Here is an 18,006-nt window from a genome sequence, read left to right on the forward strand (position 1 = left end):
GAGCCGGAGTTAACTCAGTGATTTAGCATTTGCCTAGCACACATGAAGCCCTCCCTGGGTTTGATCTCCAACACCACAGAGAAAGTCACTCTGTGTCAGCCTCACCACTAAAGCGATCCGCTGGCTCATGGAGGAACTGATTGCGATTATGGTTAAACACATCCCAAGCTGCTGTCCTCTGTCAAGCTAATCTGTCACTGACACCTACTCTGGTGTATGCATATTCATGTTCAGTGCCTCTGATCTCTACAGCAGTTATGATCCTAACAAGCCATCCAGTGTTACTTCCTCTCAGCTCTTCTCTTGATTAAAAAAAAAATGGATTTACTTACCTCATCAGAAAAAAAACTTTCTAAAGCTGCAGTCTACCTTCGGACGTGGACATGTAGTTTGACCTATGTTTATAAGACATATGGTGATGTGACCATTCCTAGCTCAATGGATTTTGTGTCTGCACTGATCAAAAGGAAAAGACATTAGAAAAGGAGAAGACAACAGGGTAGCTGCAGGCCTAGTAACTCTGCTTGCTAGCTTTGCCCTTGGAATGAGTTACGAACAACCCTAGGTCTCAGTTTCCCCGTTAAAATGAGGACACTAATTATTCCTTGTTTTTCTCAGTGTTAAGGTCAGTAGGAGGACACAGGAGCGAATGTGTGTTGAAACTTTAGTAAATTACAAGAGGATTGTACAAATTGAAGACAGTGTCATCTCAAGTCTGGAAACTGAACCACTGAGGAGCTTTATTACATTTGCATCTCTCCCAGTGAACCAAGAAGCACAATATTTAAAAGGCTATGTAGAGAAAGCAGCCACAGAAATGCAGAGCTTAAGGATGCAGAAAACCTGGAATTAACCTGATTCAGACTTTGGCTCCAGGTGAATTAACTGCAGGGATAATTTATGGGGTCAGTCTCAACCCATGCAGAAGCCTGGGTCTCCTGACTGCTGGACCAAGCTCATCCTAGGAACTGTCCTGGCCCCTGCCACCTTACCCAGTGTTATGGCTTGTATCTAGATGTCCCCCCAAAGCCTCATGTGCTCATAGGTGGGGCTTTTTGGAGGTGGCTGAATCTAGGGTGTGTGAATATGGATCAAGGATATGTGATATCTGGATTAGCCCCTTAATTAGATTAGCATAGTTCTAGGTGTGGCTAAATGGATTTATTGAAGAAGGAAGCCCTATCCTGATATAGGTGGCACCAATCAACAGACTCGTAGCCTGGATGGAATATAAAGAGACAGAAAGAAGGCTGCTTGCTGCTTTTTGCCTACCCTGCCATGGACTGTTTCTCCTCTATCATGCTGCCCTGCCTTGGACCCAACCAACTATGGACTGAAACCTCTGCAAACTGTGAGCTAAAATAAATCTTCTCCTTTAACTTGTGGGTGTCAGGTATTTTGTCTCAGCAATGAGAAAGTGACTAAGACATCCGGCCTGTGTCAACTCTGTTCTGGAATACTATCACATGATTAGCTCTGTATACTTCAAATTGCCCGAGAAAAGCTAGCAAATAAAACCTGTACAGAAAGATCAATAAATTGCAGATTGTTCTCCTGAAGAAGATAGTGCTATGGAAGAATTCCATGGTGCCACAACCACAGGGGTCCAGTTCCACTGAGGACTAAAAGTGGGAAAGCAGTGGAGTGCTGGTAAATGCTTAGCAATAGGTCTGCTGGGAACAGGTAGGAAGGGGTGTGTGCCTGTGTGCGCGTGTGTGTGTGTGTGTGTGTGTGTGTGTGTGTGTTTATTATAAATTTTAAAGACATAAAAATAACAATAATAACAGATAAAATACCGTTTATTGCAAATCCAATAAAGCCAACTGATTCTCAGTGACGCTTTTACTGGTTTTTGCCAAACTTTCCTATCTGTAGCCAACCTATGGCTGCAATTCCTCTATGATCTGACAAGTGAAGTTGTATCCCATGGAGTCTTCTCATAAATCTCCTAACTTTAACTATGATACGTGATCTACTGCTATCAAGAGATTTAAATAGTCTGTATCCCAATGCAAAGTGTACATGTTAAACTGAAGTCCCTCTTAGCTTCAGGACTAGACGTAACACAATTTTTGTTGTTCAATCACGTTAAGTCTAGATCACCAACCAAACAGTAAATCAAACCCTGATTTGTACATTTACCCATTTCTGTGGAGTCATTTCTCCCACTGTGACCAATTTCCAGCTATCAAAATAACAACTCAAATGCAGATTTAAGGAAAGACACACAATAGTATTTCCACAAAATGGTGCAAAAGATACAAATAGCCTCAAGTGCCCAGAAAGAAGTAAAACATAGTAAAATAACTAGGAAATGATGAGTTCTGAGCATGCTTGTATTTTTTAATATTGTTCATTTAGAGAAAATTGATAGAATTTTATTTTTAATAATGGCTGTGTTTAACAACTGGCTTACACAATTCCTGAAACAACTGGCTCTTGCAATTCAGCATCTGCTGACCTGAGCACAATACTGAGAAAGAGTCCCAAAATTGTGAGAGGGATTTAGATTCATACATGGACAGAAGTACTTTCATAATCAAATAAACATGGGTTTAAATCTTGGCTCTGCCATTGATTGAATATATGATTTTACTTTTATATTATCGTTTGTATTTCAGGGTTATTGTGAGGATGAAATCAAGGTTTCATGTCACTATCGTAGCCAATACCTGGTGCCTATTAAACACACAAGATGAAATCCATGTTACAAAACAAGAAGAAAAGATGTGAGCTATCCATTTTGTTGCTGAAGAAGAATTTCCTCTGTTAAGCAGTGGACTGAGTTTTCAGAGTAGGTGACCAAGTCTTCTGCTCTGGAAGCTTGTGGTTTGTTGCAGATGCCCACGTGGCTGGAAAACACAGAGGGAGGAAGCCCAAGGTGGACCTTCCACAACATCTGAGCTCATTATCCACTTGCCATCCACTAACCTTGCAAGTCATGCTGTGTTAGTGGCTAGGTGTTGGGGAGGACCAGGTGTATCTTCACCTCAACCAGAAACTCTAACTGGTTCCCCTGCTTTCAGAACCAAAAGGACAAGTGAGAACTCCCCAATCACAGCAGCAGACCTCCAACTTTCCAAATACCCCCACCTATAGTCTCAGGTGAAACACAGCAGTCTACTCAAGCCCACTGAATTGTACATTCTATACCAGGGAATTTATGATAAATTCTAGTTCATGGTAGGAATGTAAATTAGTAAGCCACTATGGAAATTAGTATGGAGGTCCCTCAAAAAATTAAAATTAACCAGCTATACCAATCCTTGCTCTATACCTGAAAGAACTGAAGTCAGCGTTATAGGGATACCTGCATACACATGTTTATTGTGGCACAATTCACAGTAGTCAAGGTATGGAATCAGCCTGGGTGCCCATCAATGATGAATGGACAAAGGAAGTGTGATATATAAATATATCATACACAATGGAGTATTATTCAGCCATAAAGGAGAACGAAGTCATATTATTTGCAAGAAAGTGGATGGAAATGGAGATCATCATGTTAAGTGAAATAAACCAGACTCGAAAAACAAATGTAACATTTTCCCTAATAGGTAGAAATTTTTTAAAAGTCTAAAAGCAGAGGATTACTAGACAAGAGTAAGGAATAAGGGAATGGGTGATGGGGGGGTATAAGGGAGGGTAACGGGGGGATGGACATGACCAAAATACATTATACGCATGCATGAAAACAAAACATCGAAACTATGTATTTTGTAAAAGTAATAGGTACTAAAAAAAATGTTTTAAAAATTCCACTGTGACGATACATAAATTCTAGCTCAATGAGGCAGTTTTAGAAAAAGAATGAAAAAGAGAACCAAGCTTGGGAAAATGGAAGAAGAATAAAGGTGGGTGTGGAGGCTGAAACCAAGATGAGCTGGAAAGGAGGAAGGTGACCAAACGGGGCCACAGAGGTTTGAAAGGTGGTCCTTCGAAAACGGACACAGAGGAACAGGGCCACCACCTGACAACAGTGGACCTGGCAAAGGGGAACCTGCAAGATCCTTTCTTGGGTGCCCAGGAGTTCCTTGGGAGCAACCCACTGCTGACTGCCCACTGACCAGCCGCCAGGCCAAGAATCCCATTGCTGACCCCAGGACTGGGCCACTCCATCCTCCCACCAGGGCTCCTGGATCTTCCTGTGTCTGCACCAAGGCCCTACCCTATGCCAGGCCAGCAGCAACAATGTCTGTCTCTGCCATCTTCCTTTGTCCCAGCAGGCCCTCCACGAAACCATCAATGCCCCCAACCAGTCTAAAGCCCACCTGGATGTAATGTGTCTTTGGCAGGCATGTGGGCCCAGGGAAGGCGGAAGAAAACAAGCTAGGGGCCCCTGAGCTGTCTCACATTTAATGGCTAAGGACACACTAGTTACGAAAGGTGTTTTGTTCTCTTTAAGGATGAGTCAGATTTGAAGCTTCCAAAGAGTAAGAACTGATGCAGTTGTCAGATAAAGTGAGAAAAACATTAGACCAAGGGCAAAAGTGGGTGCACTGGTTCCAAGATTACTCTGTGTAGGTCACTATCATCCTCCTGACTTAGACAGGGAAACTAAGGCTTGGAGAAGATAAAGTATGCTCTCAAATTCCCAGAGCTGCCAAGTGAGCTAGTCAGTAGTAGTCCTGCTGACATCCAAATTCCTCTTGAAACCACATTGTTACCTGCAATTCTGCCCTTTGGTTTTTCAGCAGGTCCATCTGTACACAGTTCTACGGTACCATCGGAACACAAATCTTTAGAAACGACTGCCAATTGTAGTTGTGAGGTCATTTCAAGGCTATGGTTGAGACAGTCCTTTTCTCTTTGCTTTCCGATACTTGCTTTGCTGAACCGCTTCTCTCCAAGATGACAGAGATGCTGCCTTCTAGAGCTCAACCGTCAGTCCTGCCTGATCAGAGTCTCAGTTCCTCCTGCCGGGCTGATCTTCAGAAACCCAAGCTACCATCAAGGCAAAGCAAGGAGGAGCTGCCTGGGAGACGCTCTGCTCAGGGGTTGGTGTCCTTGTCACAGCCATACGTGTCCCCAGAATGCCATGGGCCCTGCTCTCAGTTAGCGTCCTGAGTGCCAAAAGGACTGTTAGCACCTCCCACACACCAAGCCCTAGGACAGACACACAGCCTCTGTCCCTCCCTATCTGCACCCACACCTAACACCTTCCTCCTGGCCTCAACCTGCAGGACCCTGTTCAGTCCCCGAGGTGCAGTCACCTCCCACACAGATGTCCTTGGCAGTACATCTGCTGCACTGGAATCAAGGGCACTCTCCTAACAGCTTCCTTTCCTGTCATTATCCTACATGCTCCAAAAACTAAAGTGTGTCATTAACCTGGGAGAAGGAGAAAAACCTCAGAGGCTGAAATGTAGAAAACAGTCAACAGCCTTACCTACAGCATGAAGAAGTTATGTCTGAAAAGTGAAAAACTCTAGCCAATTACCTTGTCACCTCAAAGACAAGCAATCACTATAAATCTCCTCGCACAAAATGGCTAAAGTAAGCAGTCAACTACATGTTGGGCAGATGACCACTGCACATGTTGGAAATAAAAGAAGGAATCTGTAAAGATCTTTAAAATCTGTGCTAGATTTTTAAATAAGATATTCCTCGGCTCATGATGGGATTATATCCCAATAAACCCAACACAAACTGCAACTATCTGAGTTGAAAATGCTTTGAATCCATCTCTCCTATCAAACATCCTAGCTTAGTGACACACACATAGGACAGTATCACCTGCCTCTCACGTGATCATGGAGCTGAGAGCCACGGTTGCTCTCTCTGCCTGCCTCCAGCGAGAGAATTGTGCCACGTGTCACTGGACTAGAAAAAGATCAAATGCAAAACCCCAAGTACAGTTCCCACTGAAGGACACTGCTGCTGCCTCATCACAAAATCAACAGCTCTTAAGTGAAAGCATGACAAGGGAGGAGCCATCTGCTTTTGGCTTTTCCATTCCCAAAAACACATTACTTTGAAATTTATTTTTGAAAGCAAATCCCTTTTTCCCACATATCATCTTCATGGGAACTCCCATTACATAAAAGCTGCTTGCACTTGCTCTGCTCCACCTTACAATGCCTTTTCCCTCCTACCCTTCAAGGTCGTGTGTGGGCTTCTGCTTCATTCTGCACATACGCAAGGTCTGAGCAGAAAATAAGATGTGTTTAAGTTTTAAAAATTCATGGGAGGGGAAGGGAAAATAAAAAGAATTAAGATGTGTTATGTACATGTATCAACTTTATACAATGAAAGTAATCATGATATAATGCAAACATACTAACAAAAATTTTTAAATTACATGATAAATAAATTTTTTAGATTTGCTATAGTCAAAGACAGATTGCCATTAATGCCAAAAAAAAGTACTCCCTCTCAGGCTGGGGATTTAGCTCAGTGGTTTCACTGCCTGCCTTGCAAGCACAAAATCCTGAGTTTGATCCCTGGTACCAAAAAAAAAAAAAAAAAAAAGAAAAGTACTCCCTCTTGCTTAAAACACATTTATCATTCTTGCCACTTTCTGAAGCACTTCTGAAGTCCTTTCTTATAAAGTGTGATGAAAATATGATGAATGCTGCTGCCGAGTGCCAATCCAACAGAAAGTCAGGCTCATAAAACATGACAGTGTGTCCTAACCCACCTTATCCACCTTATCCTTATCTGGCCCCCTGCAAGTCCTGACACTTTCCCAAATCAAAATGACCAGAAGAGGTAACTGTTTTGAATCGGTGCAGGACATCACAGCACCCAGGACAGTGCAATAAAAGACACAAAAGAGGACTTCAGAGAGCAGCAAGAAGGATAAGACGAGTGTGCTCCAACCAAGGGCAAGTGCTCTGAGGGACACTGGTGGCAATGTGCCTTTTACTGTAATAGCCTGATATGGCCGCATGTAATATTATGACTCCGATTATTACGCCCTTTCGCAAGGAAACTGAGCTCAGAGAATTAAAAACTCACTGAGGGGCAGCATAGCAAAGACAAGGCTTGGATTCAGGCCTTCCCAACCAGATTCTGAGCTCCCCACTGCCATCCTGCATGTTGTCTAGAAGGCTTCATATTCTCTCTCTCAATTGAAGTATGTCACCCCTCTGTGCTTTGGGAACACTAGCTTTTTACAGCTAACAAATATCCTGCCTCCCATGACAAATGTTTTCCCTGTGACTCGTGAGCCCCTGGAGAGCAGGCACTATGTTTTGTTCACCACTCCTGATCTAACAATAATTTAAAAATAGCTAACTGAGCTGGCCCCCCTCACCTCGCTCCCTCTGGGGTTTGCTTCCTTCAGCAAGTGCACCTCGGTACAGTCCCCAGAAAGTGCTCAGTATTCACCAAGCTGGTTTTTTCTGAGGTAAGCCACCTTTACCACCACCAGCACCTCCTCCACAATCCAGGCAGGGTAAAGGGATTGATGCTTACTGAGGAATCTGAGTGAAACGAAAATGCATCCATTCCCAGGTGAAGAGTTTTGGGTGCCCGTCACTAGGTCTTTGCTCTTTTTTTGCCTCTGAATAAGTGCAGAGGATTGAGTGAGGTTCCACATACCCAAGAAGATAGTGGTGACACTGTGTGGAAGGACAACTGAGGGACAGTGGGTTGTGAAGAAGGTAAGAAATGAATCTACTGCCCCAGTGCCAAGGAACAGAACTGCCCCCAGCAAACAGGAGGTGAACATTCCAGGCTGCCATACCACCACCCCCAGCCCTGACAAGGTAAGCCTCTCAGGCAACAGCAGCACACATCACCCGGACCCCGCATTAAAATCAGAAGACACTTAAACTAGTCTTGATAACAGACTTCCAGATCACCTATAGCAACCTCAAAGGGAAACGAGATGGAACACTCTGATACTCAACCACCTGGACTCTCTGAACTGGTAACAAAAGAGGATCTGGGAAAAATGAAATCAGAAATAATTACTCAGATAACAGCAAAGATTTTGCTCATGGTGCAAGACATGATTAATAAATCTAGAGAGGACACAGATAAAAAAAAATAGAGGAGCTGAGGAACATGATGGAATCCCAACATAAGAAACAAATGGAATCCATAAAACAGATACAAACAGATTTCCAAGAGATTAAAAATTCCATCGAAAGTCTGCACAGCAGAATGAACCAATGTGAGGATAGAATTTCACATATAGAAGATAAGACTGCAATTAGTGACCAGGAAAAGAAAAACTGCTTTAAAATTGTAAGGGAACATGAGAAATCAATCCAGCAGCTGCTAGACGATGCAAAGAAGAATAACATAAGACTGATTGGAGTCAATGAAGAAAGAGGAGAGAGTGCAGATGACATACAAAAACTGTTCACAGAAGTGATGGCAGAAAACTTCCAAAGCAGGGCAAAAGAACTTGACATACAGATAAGTGAGGCATATAGGACTCCAGCTAGCCTTCATCAAAAAAAATCTACACATAGGCATATAATAGTTAGGATTCCAGAAATCCAACAGAAGAACAAAATTCTACAAGCAGTGAGAGAAAAGAAACAAATCACATACAAAGGAAAGCCCATCAGAATCACAGCAGACTTCTCAATGCAAACCCTCAAGGCAAGAAGAGCTTGGAGTGATGTATTTCAAGCCCTAAAGGAAAACAGCCTCCAACCCAGATTGATGTACCCTGCAAAACTATCTTTCAAAATTGATGGAGAAATAAGATACTTTCGTGATAAAGAGTACCTCGGGAATTTCATGAATACCAAATCGGCACTCCAAAAAATTTTAGACAATACCCTAGGAAAAGACAATGAGGATCACAACCCCAGGAAACCCAGAAGAATGAATCCACTGGGTGTGACAAATTAAACGCAAAGGGGAAGAATCCAACAAAAAGAAAGAGTCATGACAAGGCTTTTAAAACTTTTAACTTCATCTCCCTAATGAGTGTATAATTCAATCTTGTTATTGTGCTGGTTGGTATTTTTCTGATTCTAGAGTTGCACACCATTCCTTGTGCTGTACTAGTTATTTATCATCTTCTTATGTCTACATTTTAATTAGGTTGTCTATTAATGAGCTCTAGGAATTCTTTATATATTCTGCTCATAGGTTATATGCATTGTAAATATGGTCTGTTTAAGGACTACTTTTCATTTTAATGATGTCATTTAAAGTTCTAAATTTTGATGGAATCTCATTTATCAATTTTTTTATCTTATACATCATGTTCTTTGTATCCTAGGTAGTTCTTGCCTACCCTGAATTCATAAATAGTTTCGCTTATAATTTCTTCTTAAAGATTTATGCTTTTAGGCTTTCTTATTTAGATTCATAGATCCCTTCAAGTTATTTTCACATATGGAAAAAAAAGGGTTGAGGTTAATTTTTTATATACAGATACCAGGTGTTCTGGTGCTGTTTGCTGAAGACACTATCTCTTCCTCGGCTCTTGAATCAAGTTTATATTCTATAAAATGCTAATGTTAAATAATCTTTCAAAACTCAGTGGACCATATATGTGTGGTTCTATTTCTAGATTCTCTGTTTTATTCCAATTATCTATATGTCTTTCCTTACACCAACACTGCCTTGATTACTGTAGCTTTAGAGGAAGTCTTAAAATTAGGGACTAAACGTCTTCCAACACTGTTTGTTTTTCTTTTTCTTTTTACATTTCTCAGTCCTTTGTACTCCTACATAACTTTTAAATTTCAATATCCAGTTCTTCATTTATGGCAAGTATACACAGACTTGAATTTTTATATACACCTTGTGTTTTCTAATCCTTCTAAATTCAAGTACAAGTTCTAGGGTCTCCTAGAGATTTCTTAGTATTTTCTCTGTAGATGATCATTTCATCTACATATAAAGATTTGGCTTCTGCCTTGCCAATCCTATCCTAGTTGAGTCATTTTATTGCCAGACTACTTTGGTGGGGACTAGGTTTCAAAGTTTAATGGACAGATAAAGAGTAAGCATATCTGCCCTTGTTCCCCACCTTAAGGAGAAAGCATTATATCTTCTCCATTCATATAAGGCATTCTCACTGGAAGTATGGAGTACATGTCTTTGATCTGTTGAGAAGTTTCTGTTCTACTTCTAGTCTTCTGATAGCTTTTACCATGAATAGGTGTAGAATTTGGTCCAATACTTTTTCTCCAACTAGTGACAGGATCATATGGCTTTTTCCTTTCCTCTGTTAAAATGATGACTTTTGGGGGTGGATCTTCCAATGCTGAACCAACACTGTCATCCCTATAACAAAACCAGTTTCTACATCCTGCAAGATCTGACTTCTAATCGTTTGTTTTGTTAAACAAATTTCTATCTATGTTCATACTTTTTTCTTCTATTACCTTTATCCAATTTTAGGATGAGCACAACGTTCAGTTCCTAAAATGAGGGGAGAAGTGTTCCTTCTTTTTTCTGCTTTGTTTGATATAATTTATCAGTTAAAATGTTTACGAGCCTGCTGTTGTCATATAGGTAGGTTTTCAAGCTAGGAATATACTTTCTATTTTAATAGGTGCTATTCAAATTTTATATTTCCTCTAGAGTTAATTTCATTAATTTGTCTTCTAAGTTACTTCTTAGAAGTAGTCAAATTTATTTCAAAAAGATTTTTGTAATATGCTTTCTATATCCTTTTAAATTCTGTAAAATCTGTGGTAATGTCTCCTAGATCTTAATATTGTAATTTCTAAAATGTATAACTAATATTGTGTAACAGGAAGAAAAGGTCTAAAAGAGCAGGGGAATTGGGAGGGGTAGGGGAAGGGAAAAAAGGGAAAGGAAAAAACTACGAGAAGAGCAAAAAATGGAAACAAGGTCTTTGCAAATAGGGAAGGGTAGAGGGGGTGAAGGGAAGGGGAAAAAAATGAGAACCAAGAGACTCATGTAATGGTACAAGATCCCAATGATGAATGTACCTGTATTTTATACCTAAAATGTATCAATAAAGTTAATGGGGAAAAAAAAATTCTACAAGCAGTTACAGAAAAGAAACAAATCACATACAAAGGAAAGCCCATCAGAATTACAGCAGAATTCTCAATGCCAACCCTTGAGGCAAGAAGACCTTGGAGTGATATATTTCAAGCCCTAAAGGAAAACAGCCTCCAACCCAGATTGATGTACCTGCAAAACTAATCTTTAAAAATTGATGGAGAAATAAGATATTTTCATGACAAAGACCACCTCAGGAACTTCATGAATGCCAAAGCAGTACACCAAAAACTCTTAGAAAATATCCTAGGAAAAGACAATGAGGATCACAACCCCAGGAAGCACAACAGAATGAATCTATCAGGCACAACAAGAAATTAAATGCAAAGGAGGAAAATCAAACAAAAAGAAAAAGACCTGCAATGATAAGTAAATACGTATCAGTTATAACCATCTATGTTGATGGTCTCAATTCACCAATCAAAAGAAATACACTGGCAGAATGGGTTAGGAAGCAAGATGAAACAATATGCTGCATATAGGAAACACATTTAATTCAAAAAGAAACTCACAGACTGAGAGTTAAAGGGTGGAAAACAATACTCCATGCAACAGGAACTCCAAAAAAATCAGGAGTAGCTATCCTCTATGCAGATCACCTGGATTGGATTTCAAACCAACACTGATTAAGAGAGACAAAGAAGGACACTACACATCCTTGGAAATGGAACAATCCAACAGGAAGAGATAACAATCATAAACATTTATACACCAAACACTAGTGTACCCAACTACATAAAACAAATACTAACGGACATGAAAAATCAAATAAGCACTAATACAATAGTAGTGGGGGACCTCAATACTCCACCCACACAAATAGATAGATCAACTAGAAAAAAATAATGAAATACAAGAATTCAATCAAACTCTTGAACAAATGAACTTAACACATGTTTACAGAGTGTTCCACCCCACAAAATCAGAATACACATTCTTTTCAGCTGCACACGGGTCATTCTCCAAAATAGACCACATACTCACTCACAGAATGTGTTTAAGTAAGTACAAAAGAATTGAAGTTATCTCTTGTATATTATCAGACCACAGTGCAATAACATTGGAGATCAATAGCAAAAGAAACCACAAGAATTTCATAAACATATGGAAATTGAACAATACACTTCTGAATAACAAATGAATCACAGAGAAAATTAAAGAAGAAATCAGATAGTTCCTACAATTGAATGACAATGACAATACATCATATCAGAATCTATGAGACACAATGAAAGCAGTCTTACAAGGGAAATTCATAGCAGTGAATACTCATATTAGGAAAACAGAGGCAGCTCAATTACACAACCTGAAGCTGAACCTCAATCTTCAAAAAAAAGAACAAGACAAACCCAAAGCTCATACAAGGGAGGAAATTATAAAGATCAGAGGAGAAATCAATGCAATGGAGACTAAGAGAATGATACAAAAACTCAATGAAGTCAAGAGTTGCTTCTTCGAAATAATAAACAAAATTGACAAAACCTTAGCCAACCTTATCAGAAAAAGGAAAGAAAAGGCCCAAATCCATGCAATTAGGAATGAAAAGGGTGAAATTACAACTGACCCAGCAGAAATCCAGAGGATCATCAATACCGACTTCCAGAAGCTATACACCAATAAGACAAGAAACACATAAGAAATGGACAGATTCCTAGATACATATGAATTACCAAAGTTGAACAAAGAAGGCCTAAAAATTCTAAACAACCCAATATCAACCAATGAAATTGAAAACTTAATGAAAAACATACCAACTAAGAAAGCCAGGGTCCCAATGGCTTCACTGCCAAATTCTACAAGACATTTAGAGAGGAACTACTGCCACTACTGTTTAAACTCTTCAATGAAATTGAAAGGGAAGCAATACTCCCAAATTCATTCCTGGAAACAAACATCACCTTGATCCCCAAAGCAGACAAAGACCCAACTGAAAAAGAGAACTACAGGGCAATCTCCCTGATGAACATAGATGCAAAAATCCTCAACAAGATACTGGCAAACAGAATATAGAAGGTCATCAAGAAGATCATACACCCTGACCAAGTCGGATTTATCCCAGGGACACAAGGATGGTTCAACATTCATAAATCAATAAATGTAATACACTATATTAACAGAGTCAAAGACAAAAACCATATGATCATCTCAGTAGATGCAGAAAAAGCATTCGACAAAATCCAGCACCCATTCATGATAAAAACTCTACAGAAAATTGGAATAGAAGGTCTTTATCTTAACCTGATTAAGGCTATCTATGAAAAACAAAAGCCAACATCATACTAAATGGTCAAAAACTGAAAACGTTGATGCTAAAATCAGGAACAAGACAAGGATGCCCACTATCACCACTCCTGTTCAATACAGTTCTGAAAACAATAGCCACAGCAATTAGAAAAGAGAAAGAAATAAAAGGAATAAAGATAGGAAAGGAAGAAGTTAAACTCTCATTATTTGCTGATGATATGATACTTTACATAGAATACCCAAAAACTCCACCAGAAGACTTCTAGACTTAATTGACAGATTCAGTAGAGTAGCTGGATATAAGGTCAACACTCAAAAAACAATAGCCTTCTTGTACACAAATAACAGACTCACTGAGAGAGAAATTTGGGAAACAATTCCTTTTACAATAGCATCCAAAAAAATGAAATATCTAGGAATCTACCTAACAAAGGAAGCAAAAGACCTCTACACTGGAAACTACAGCACTCTGAAAAAAGAGATTGAAGAGGATACAAGAAAACGGAAAGGCATCCCTTGTTCCTGGGTACGAAGAACCAATATAGTGAAAATGGCCATACTTCCAAAACTACTATATAGATTCAATGCAATGCCAATTGAAATTCCAACAATATACTTCACAGAACTAGAGAAAACAATCCAAAAGTTCATTTGGAACCAGAAGACACCTAGAATAGCTAAAGCAATTCTAAGCAACAGAGACATGGCTGGGGGTATCACAATCTCCAACTTGAAACTATACTACAAAGCTACTGTGATAAAATCAGCATGGTACTGGCAAAGGAACAGACCTGAGGATCAGTGGAATAGATTAGAAGATGCAGAAACAACTCCAGACATGCTCAGCCACCTCATCTTTGACAAAGGAGCCAACCACCCTCATTGGAGGAAAGATAGCCTATTTAATAAATGGTGTTGGAAAAACTGGATTTCAACCTGCCAAAGATTAAAACTAGACCCATACCTATCACCATGCATTAAACTAAGATCGAAGTGGATTAAAGATATAAATATTAAGACAGAAACACTAAACTTGCTGGAAGATAAGTTAGATAGAACTCTTGAAGACATTGGCATAGGAAAAGACTTCGTGAACAAAACCTCAGCAGCACAGGAACTAGCACAAAGAATCAACAACTGAGATCTCACATTATTAAAAAGGTTCTGCACTGCAAAGAAACCACCAACACAGCTAAAAGACAACCTACAATATGGGGAAAAAAATTTATCAGCTGTACCTCAGACAAAGGTCTACTATCAAGAATATATAAAAAACTGAAAAAAATCAGACCCCCCAAATTCAAAGACCCAATTCAAAAATGGGCATCTGAAATGAACAGACATTTATCAGACAAAGAAGTAAAAGCACCAAACAAATATATGAAAAAATGTTCAACATCACTGGTCATTCGAGGGATGCAGATGAAAACAACACTGAGATTCCACCTCACCCCAGAAAGAATGGCTGCTATCAACAAATCAACAAATAACAAATGCTGGCGGGGTTGTGGGGAGAAAGGAGCCCTTCTCCATTGTTGGTGGGAGTGTAGACTGGTGCAACCACTGTGGAAGTCAGTATGGAGATACCTCAAAGTACTACGACTAGAAGTCCCATTTGACTCAGCTATTCTCCTGCTGGGTATCTTCCCAAAAGAATTAAAAGAATCATACCACAGTGATATATGTGCACCCATGTTCATAGCAGCACAGTTTGTAATAGCTAAAGCTTGGAAGCAGCCCAAGTGCCCATCAACTGGAAACTGAATAAAGAAAATATGGTTTTATTATAAAATGGAGTACTACTCAGCCATAAAGAATGAAAAACTAGAGTCATTTATAGCTAAGTGGATGCATATCGAGGCCATACTCTTAAGTGAAATAAATAGGACACACATGTAAATACTGAGTAGTTTCTCTAGTGTGAGAAACTGATAGTGTAAACAAGGGTTAAATTGATTAAAATGAATAACTGATAATTTGAAATAGGAAAACAGTCCAAAGATGAAGGAGCGAAGGGAGGGGAAGGGGAAAGGAAAAGAGGGAAAGGAAAAACCATGAGAAAAGAAAAAAAAGTGGAAATGATGTCTATGTAAACAGGGAAGGGCGGAGGGACTGAAGGGTGCACTGGTAATGGGGAAAAAAATAAGAATCAAGGTATATCATGTACAGGTACAAACACCCAATGATAAATGTAAATGAATTGTATACCTAAAATGTACCAATAAAAGAACTAAAACAAAAAAAAAAGATACTGGTGAATAGAATGCAGAAGATCATCAAGAAGATCATACACTGTGAACAAGTGGGATTCAGCCCAGGAATACAGAGATGGTTCAACATATGCAAATCAATCAATGTAATACACTATATCAATAGAGACAAGGACAAAAACCATATGATCATCTCAATAGATCCAGATAAAGCATTTGACAAAATCTAACACGTATTTATAATAAAAACCCTACAAATAATTGGAATAGATGGTCTCTACCTCAAAGTGATAAAAGCCATCTATGAAAAGCCAACAGCCACTATCATACTAAATGGTCGAAAACTGAAATCCTTCACATTAAAAGCAGGAACAAGACAAGGATGTCCACTATTACCACTTCTGTTCAATACAGTCTTGGAAATGTTAGCCACAGCAATTAGACAACAGAAAGAAATAAAAGGAATAAAGATAGTAAATGAAGAAGTCAAATTGTCATTATTTGCAGATGACATGGTACTCTTTATAGAAGAGCCCCAAAATGCCACCAAACATCTTCTAGACTTAATAACCAAATTCAGTAGAGTAGCTGGTTACAAGGTCAACACACAAAAATCAATAGCTTTCCTCTACAGGATCAACAGACTCACTTGAGACAGAAATAGGGCAAACAGTTCCTTTCACAATAGCATCCAAGGAACTGAAAAACCTAGGAATCAATCTAACAAAAGAAATCAAAGTCCTCTTCTCTGAAAACTTTAGCACTTTGAAAAGAGAGAATGAAGATGATATCAGAAAATGGAAAGACATCCCCTGCTCCTGGGTAGAAAAGATCAACAGTGACAATGGCCATACTTTTAAAACTGCTATATAGATTCAATGCAATCCCAATTGAAATCCCAGCAGCATACTTCACGGACCTTGAGAAAACAATCCAAAAATTCACTTGGAACAAGAAGAGACCCAGAATAGCAAAAGCAATTCTAGGTAACAGAGACATGGCAGAGATTATCACAACCCCCAACTTGAAACTATACTACAAAGCTACTGTGATAAAAACAGCATGGTACTGGTAAAGAAACAGACCTAAAGACCAGTGGAATAGATGAGAAGATGCAGAAACAACTCCAGACACACTCAGCCACCTCATGTTCAACAAAGGAGCCAAACAGCCTCACTGGAGGAAAGATAGCCTCTGTAATAAATGGTGCTGGAAAAACTGGGTTTCAACTTACCAAAGATTAAAACTAGAGCTATTAGAGGGGCCGGGGATTTAGCTCAGTGGTTCTGCCACCTGTCTCGCAAGCAGAAGGACCCAAGTTCAATCCCCGGTACCAAAAATAAAACTAAAAAAAAAAAACTAAACTAAACCTATACCTCTCACCATGCAATAAACTAAAATCAAAATGGAGTAAAGATTTAAATTTTAAAATAGAAACACTGTGGGGCCAGGGATTTAGCTCAGTGGTTTCGCTGCCTGCTGTGTAAGCGCAAGGACCCGAGTTCAATCCCCGATACAGAGAAAAAAAAAAAAAAACAAAACTAGAAATGCTGAACCGGCTGGAACAGAGGTTAGGTAGAACTGTTGAAGACATTGATGTAGGAAAAGATTTTATAAACAAAACCTAAGTTGCCCGTGAACTAGCACAAACAATCAACAAGTGGGATCTCTTCTTATTAAAAACCTTCTGCACAGAAAGAGAAACTACCAACAGTGTGAAGAGACAACCCACAATGGGGGAAAAAATCCTCACCTGCTATTTCTCAGACAAAGGTCTACTATCTAGAATCTATAAAGAACTTTAAAAGATCAGACCTCCCAAATGTAAAGACCCAATCCAAAAATGGACATCTGAAATGAACAGACATTTCTTACACAAAGAAGTAGAAATAGCAAATAAACATGAAAAAATGTTCAACATCACTGGTCATTGGAGAGATGCAAATGAAAACAACACTGAGATTCCACCTCACCCCAGAAAGAATGGCTGCTATCATGAAATCAACCAATAACAAATGCTGGCGGGGCTGTGGGGAAAGAGGAACCCTGCTCCACTGCTGGTGGGAGTGTCGACTGGTGCAACCACTGTGGAAATCAGTATGGAGATACCTCAAAGAACTAGGACTGCAAGTCCCATTTGACCCTGCTATTCCACTGCTGGGGATCTTCCCCAAAGAATTAAAAGAATCCTACCACAGTGATATATGTGCACCCATGTTCATAGCAGCACGATTTGTAATAGCTAAAACTTGGAAGCAGCCCAATCACCCATCAACAGGAGACTGGATAAAGAAAATGTGGTTTTTTTAATAAAGTGGAGTACTACTCAGCCATAAAGAACAACAAACTAGAGACATTTATAGCTAAATGGATGCACATTGAGGCCATACTCGTAAGTGAAATAAATAGGACACCACATGTGTAAATACTGAATAGTTTCTCTAGCGTGAGAAACTGAAAAGTGTGAGGACCAAAAGGTATAATAGATAATGTGAAATAGGAAGAAAAGGGGGAAAGGGGAAGCAAGTGGGAGGGGTAGGGGAAAGGAAAGAAGGGAACAGAATTATTATGAAAACATGGAAACAAAGTCTTTCTAAAT

At 39.4% G+C, this 18,006-nt stretch overlaps 1 protein-coding gene across 5 annotated transcripts in view; it reads right to left on the reverse strand.

Moving 5' to 3' along the window:
* The window catches only part of Armh4 (armadillo like helical domain containing 4), a 186,041-nt gene that overhangs the window by 89,080 nt on the left and 78,955 nt on the right, over nucleotides 1-18,006 (reverse strand). Inside the window, exon 6 of one of the 5 annotated variants that reach the window (XM_021249210.2) lies at nucleotides 1,788-2,852. The exons of the other annotated variants lie outside the window; for them this stretch is intronic. Coding sequence (XP_021104869.2) covers nucleotides 2,770-2,852 — 83 coding nt within the window. The 3' untranslated portion in view covers nucleotides 1,788-2,769. Of the gene's footprint in view, nucleotides 1-1,787; nucleotides 2,853-18,006 lie in introns of those variants that run through there. 5 annotated transcript variants of the gene reach the window in all.

Source organism: Heterocephalus glaber, unplaced genomic scaffold (assembly GCF_053883595.1).
Source record: "Heterocephalus glaber isolate CG9 unplaced genomic scaffold, H.glaber_assembly_v1.0 deba00001118, whole genome shotgun sequence".
Classification (NCBI taxonomy): Eukaryota; Metazoa; Chordata; class Mammalia; order Rodentia; family Bathyergidae; genus Heterocephalus; species Heterocephalus glaber.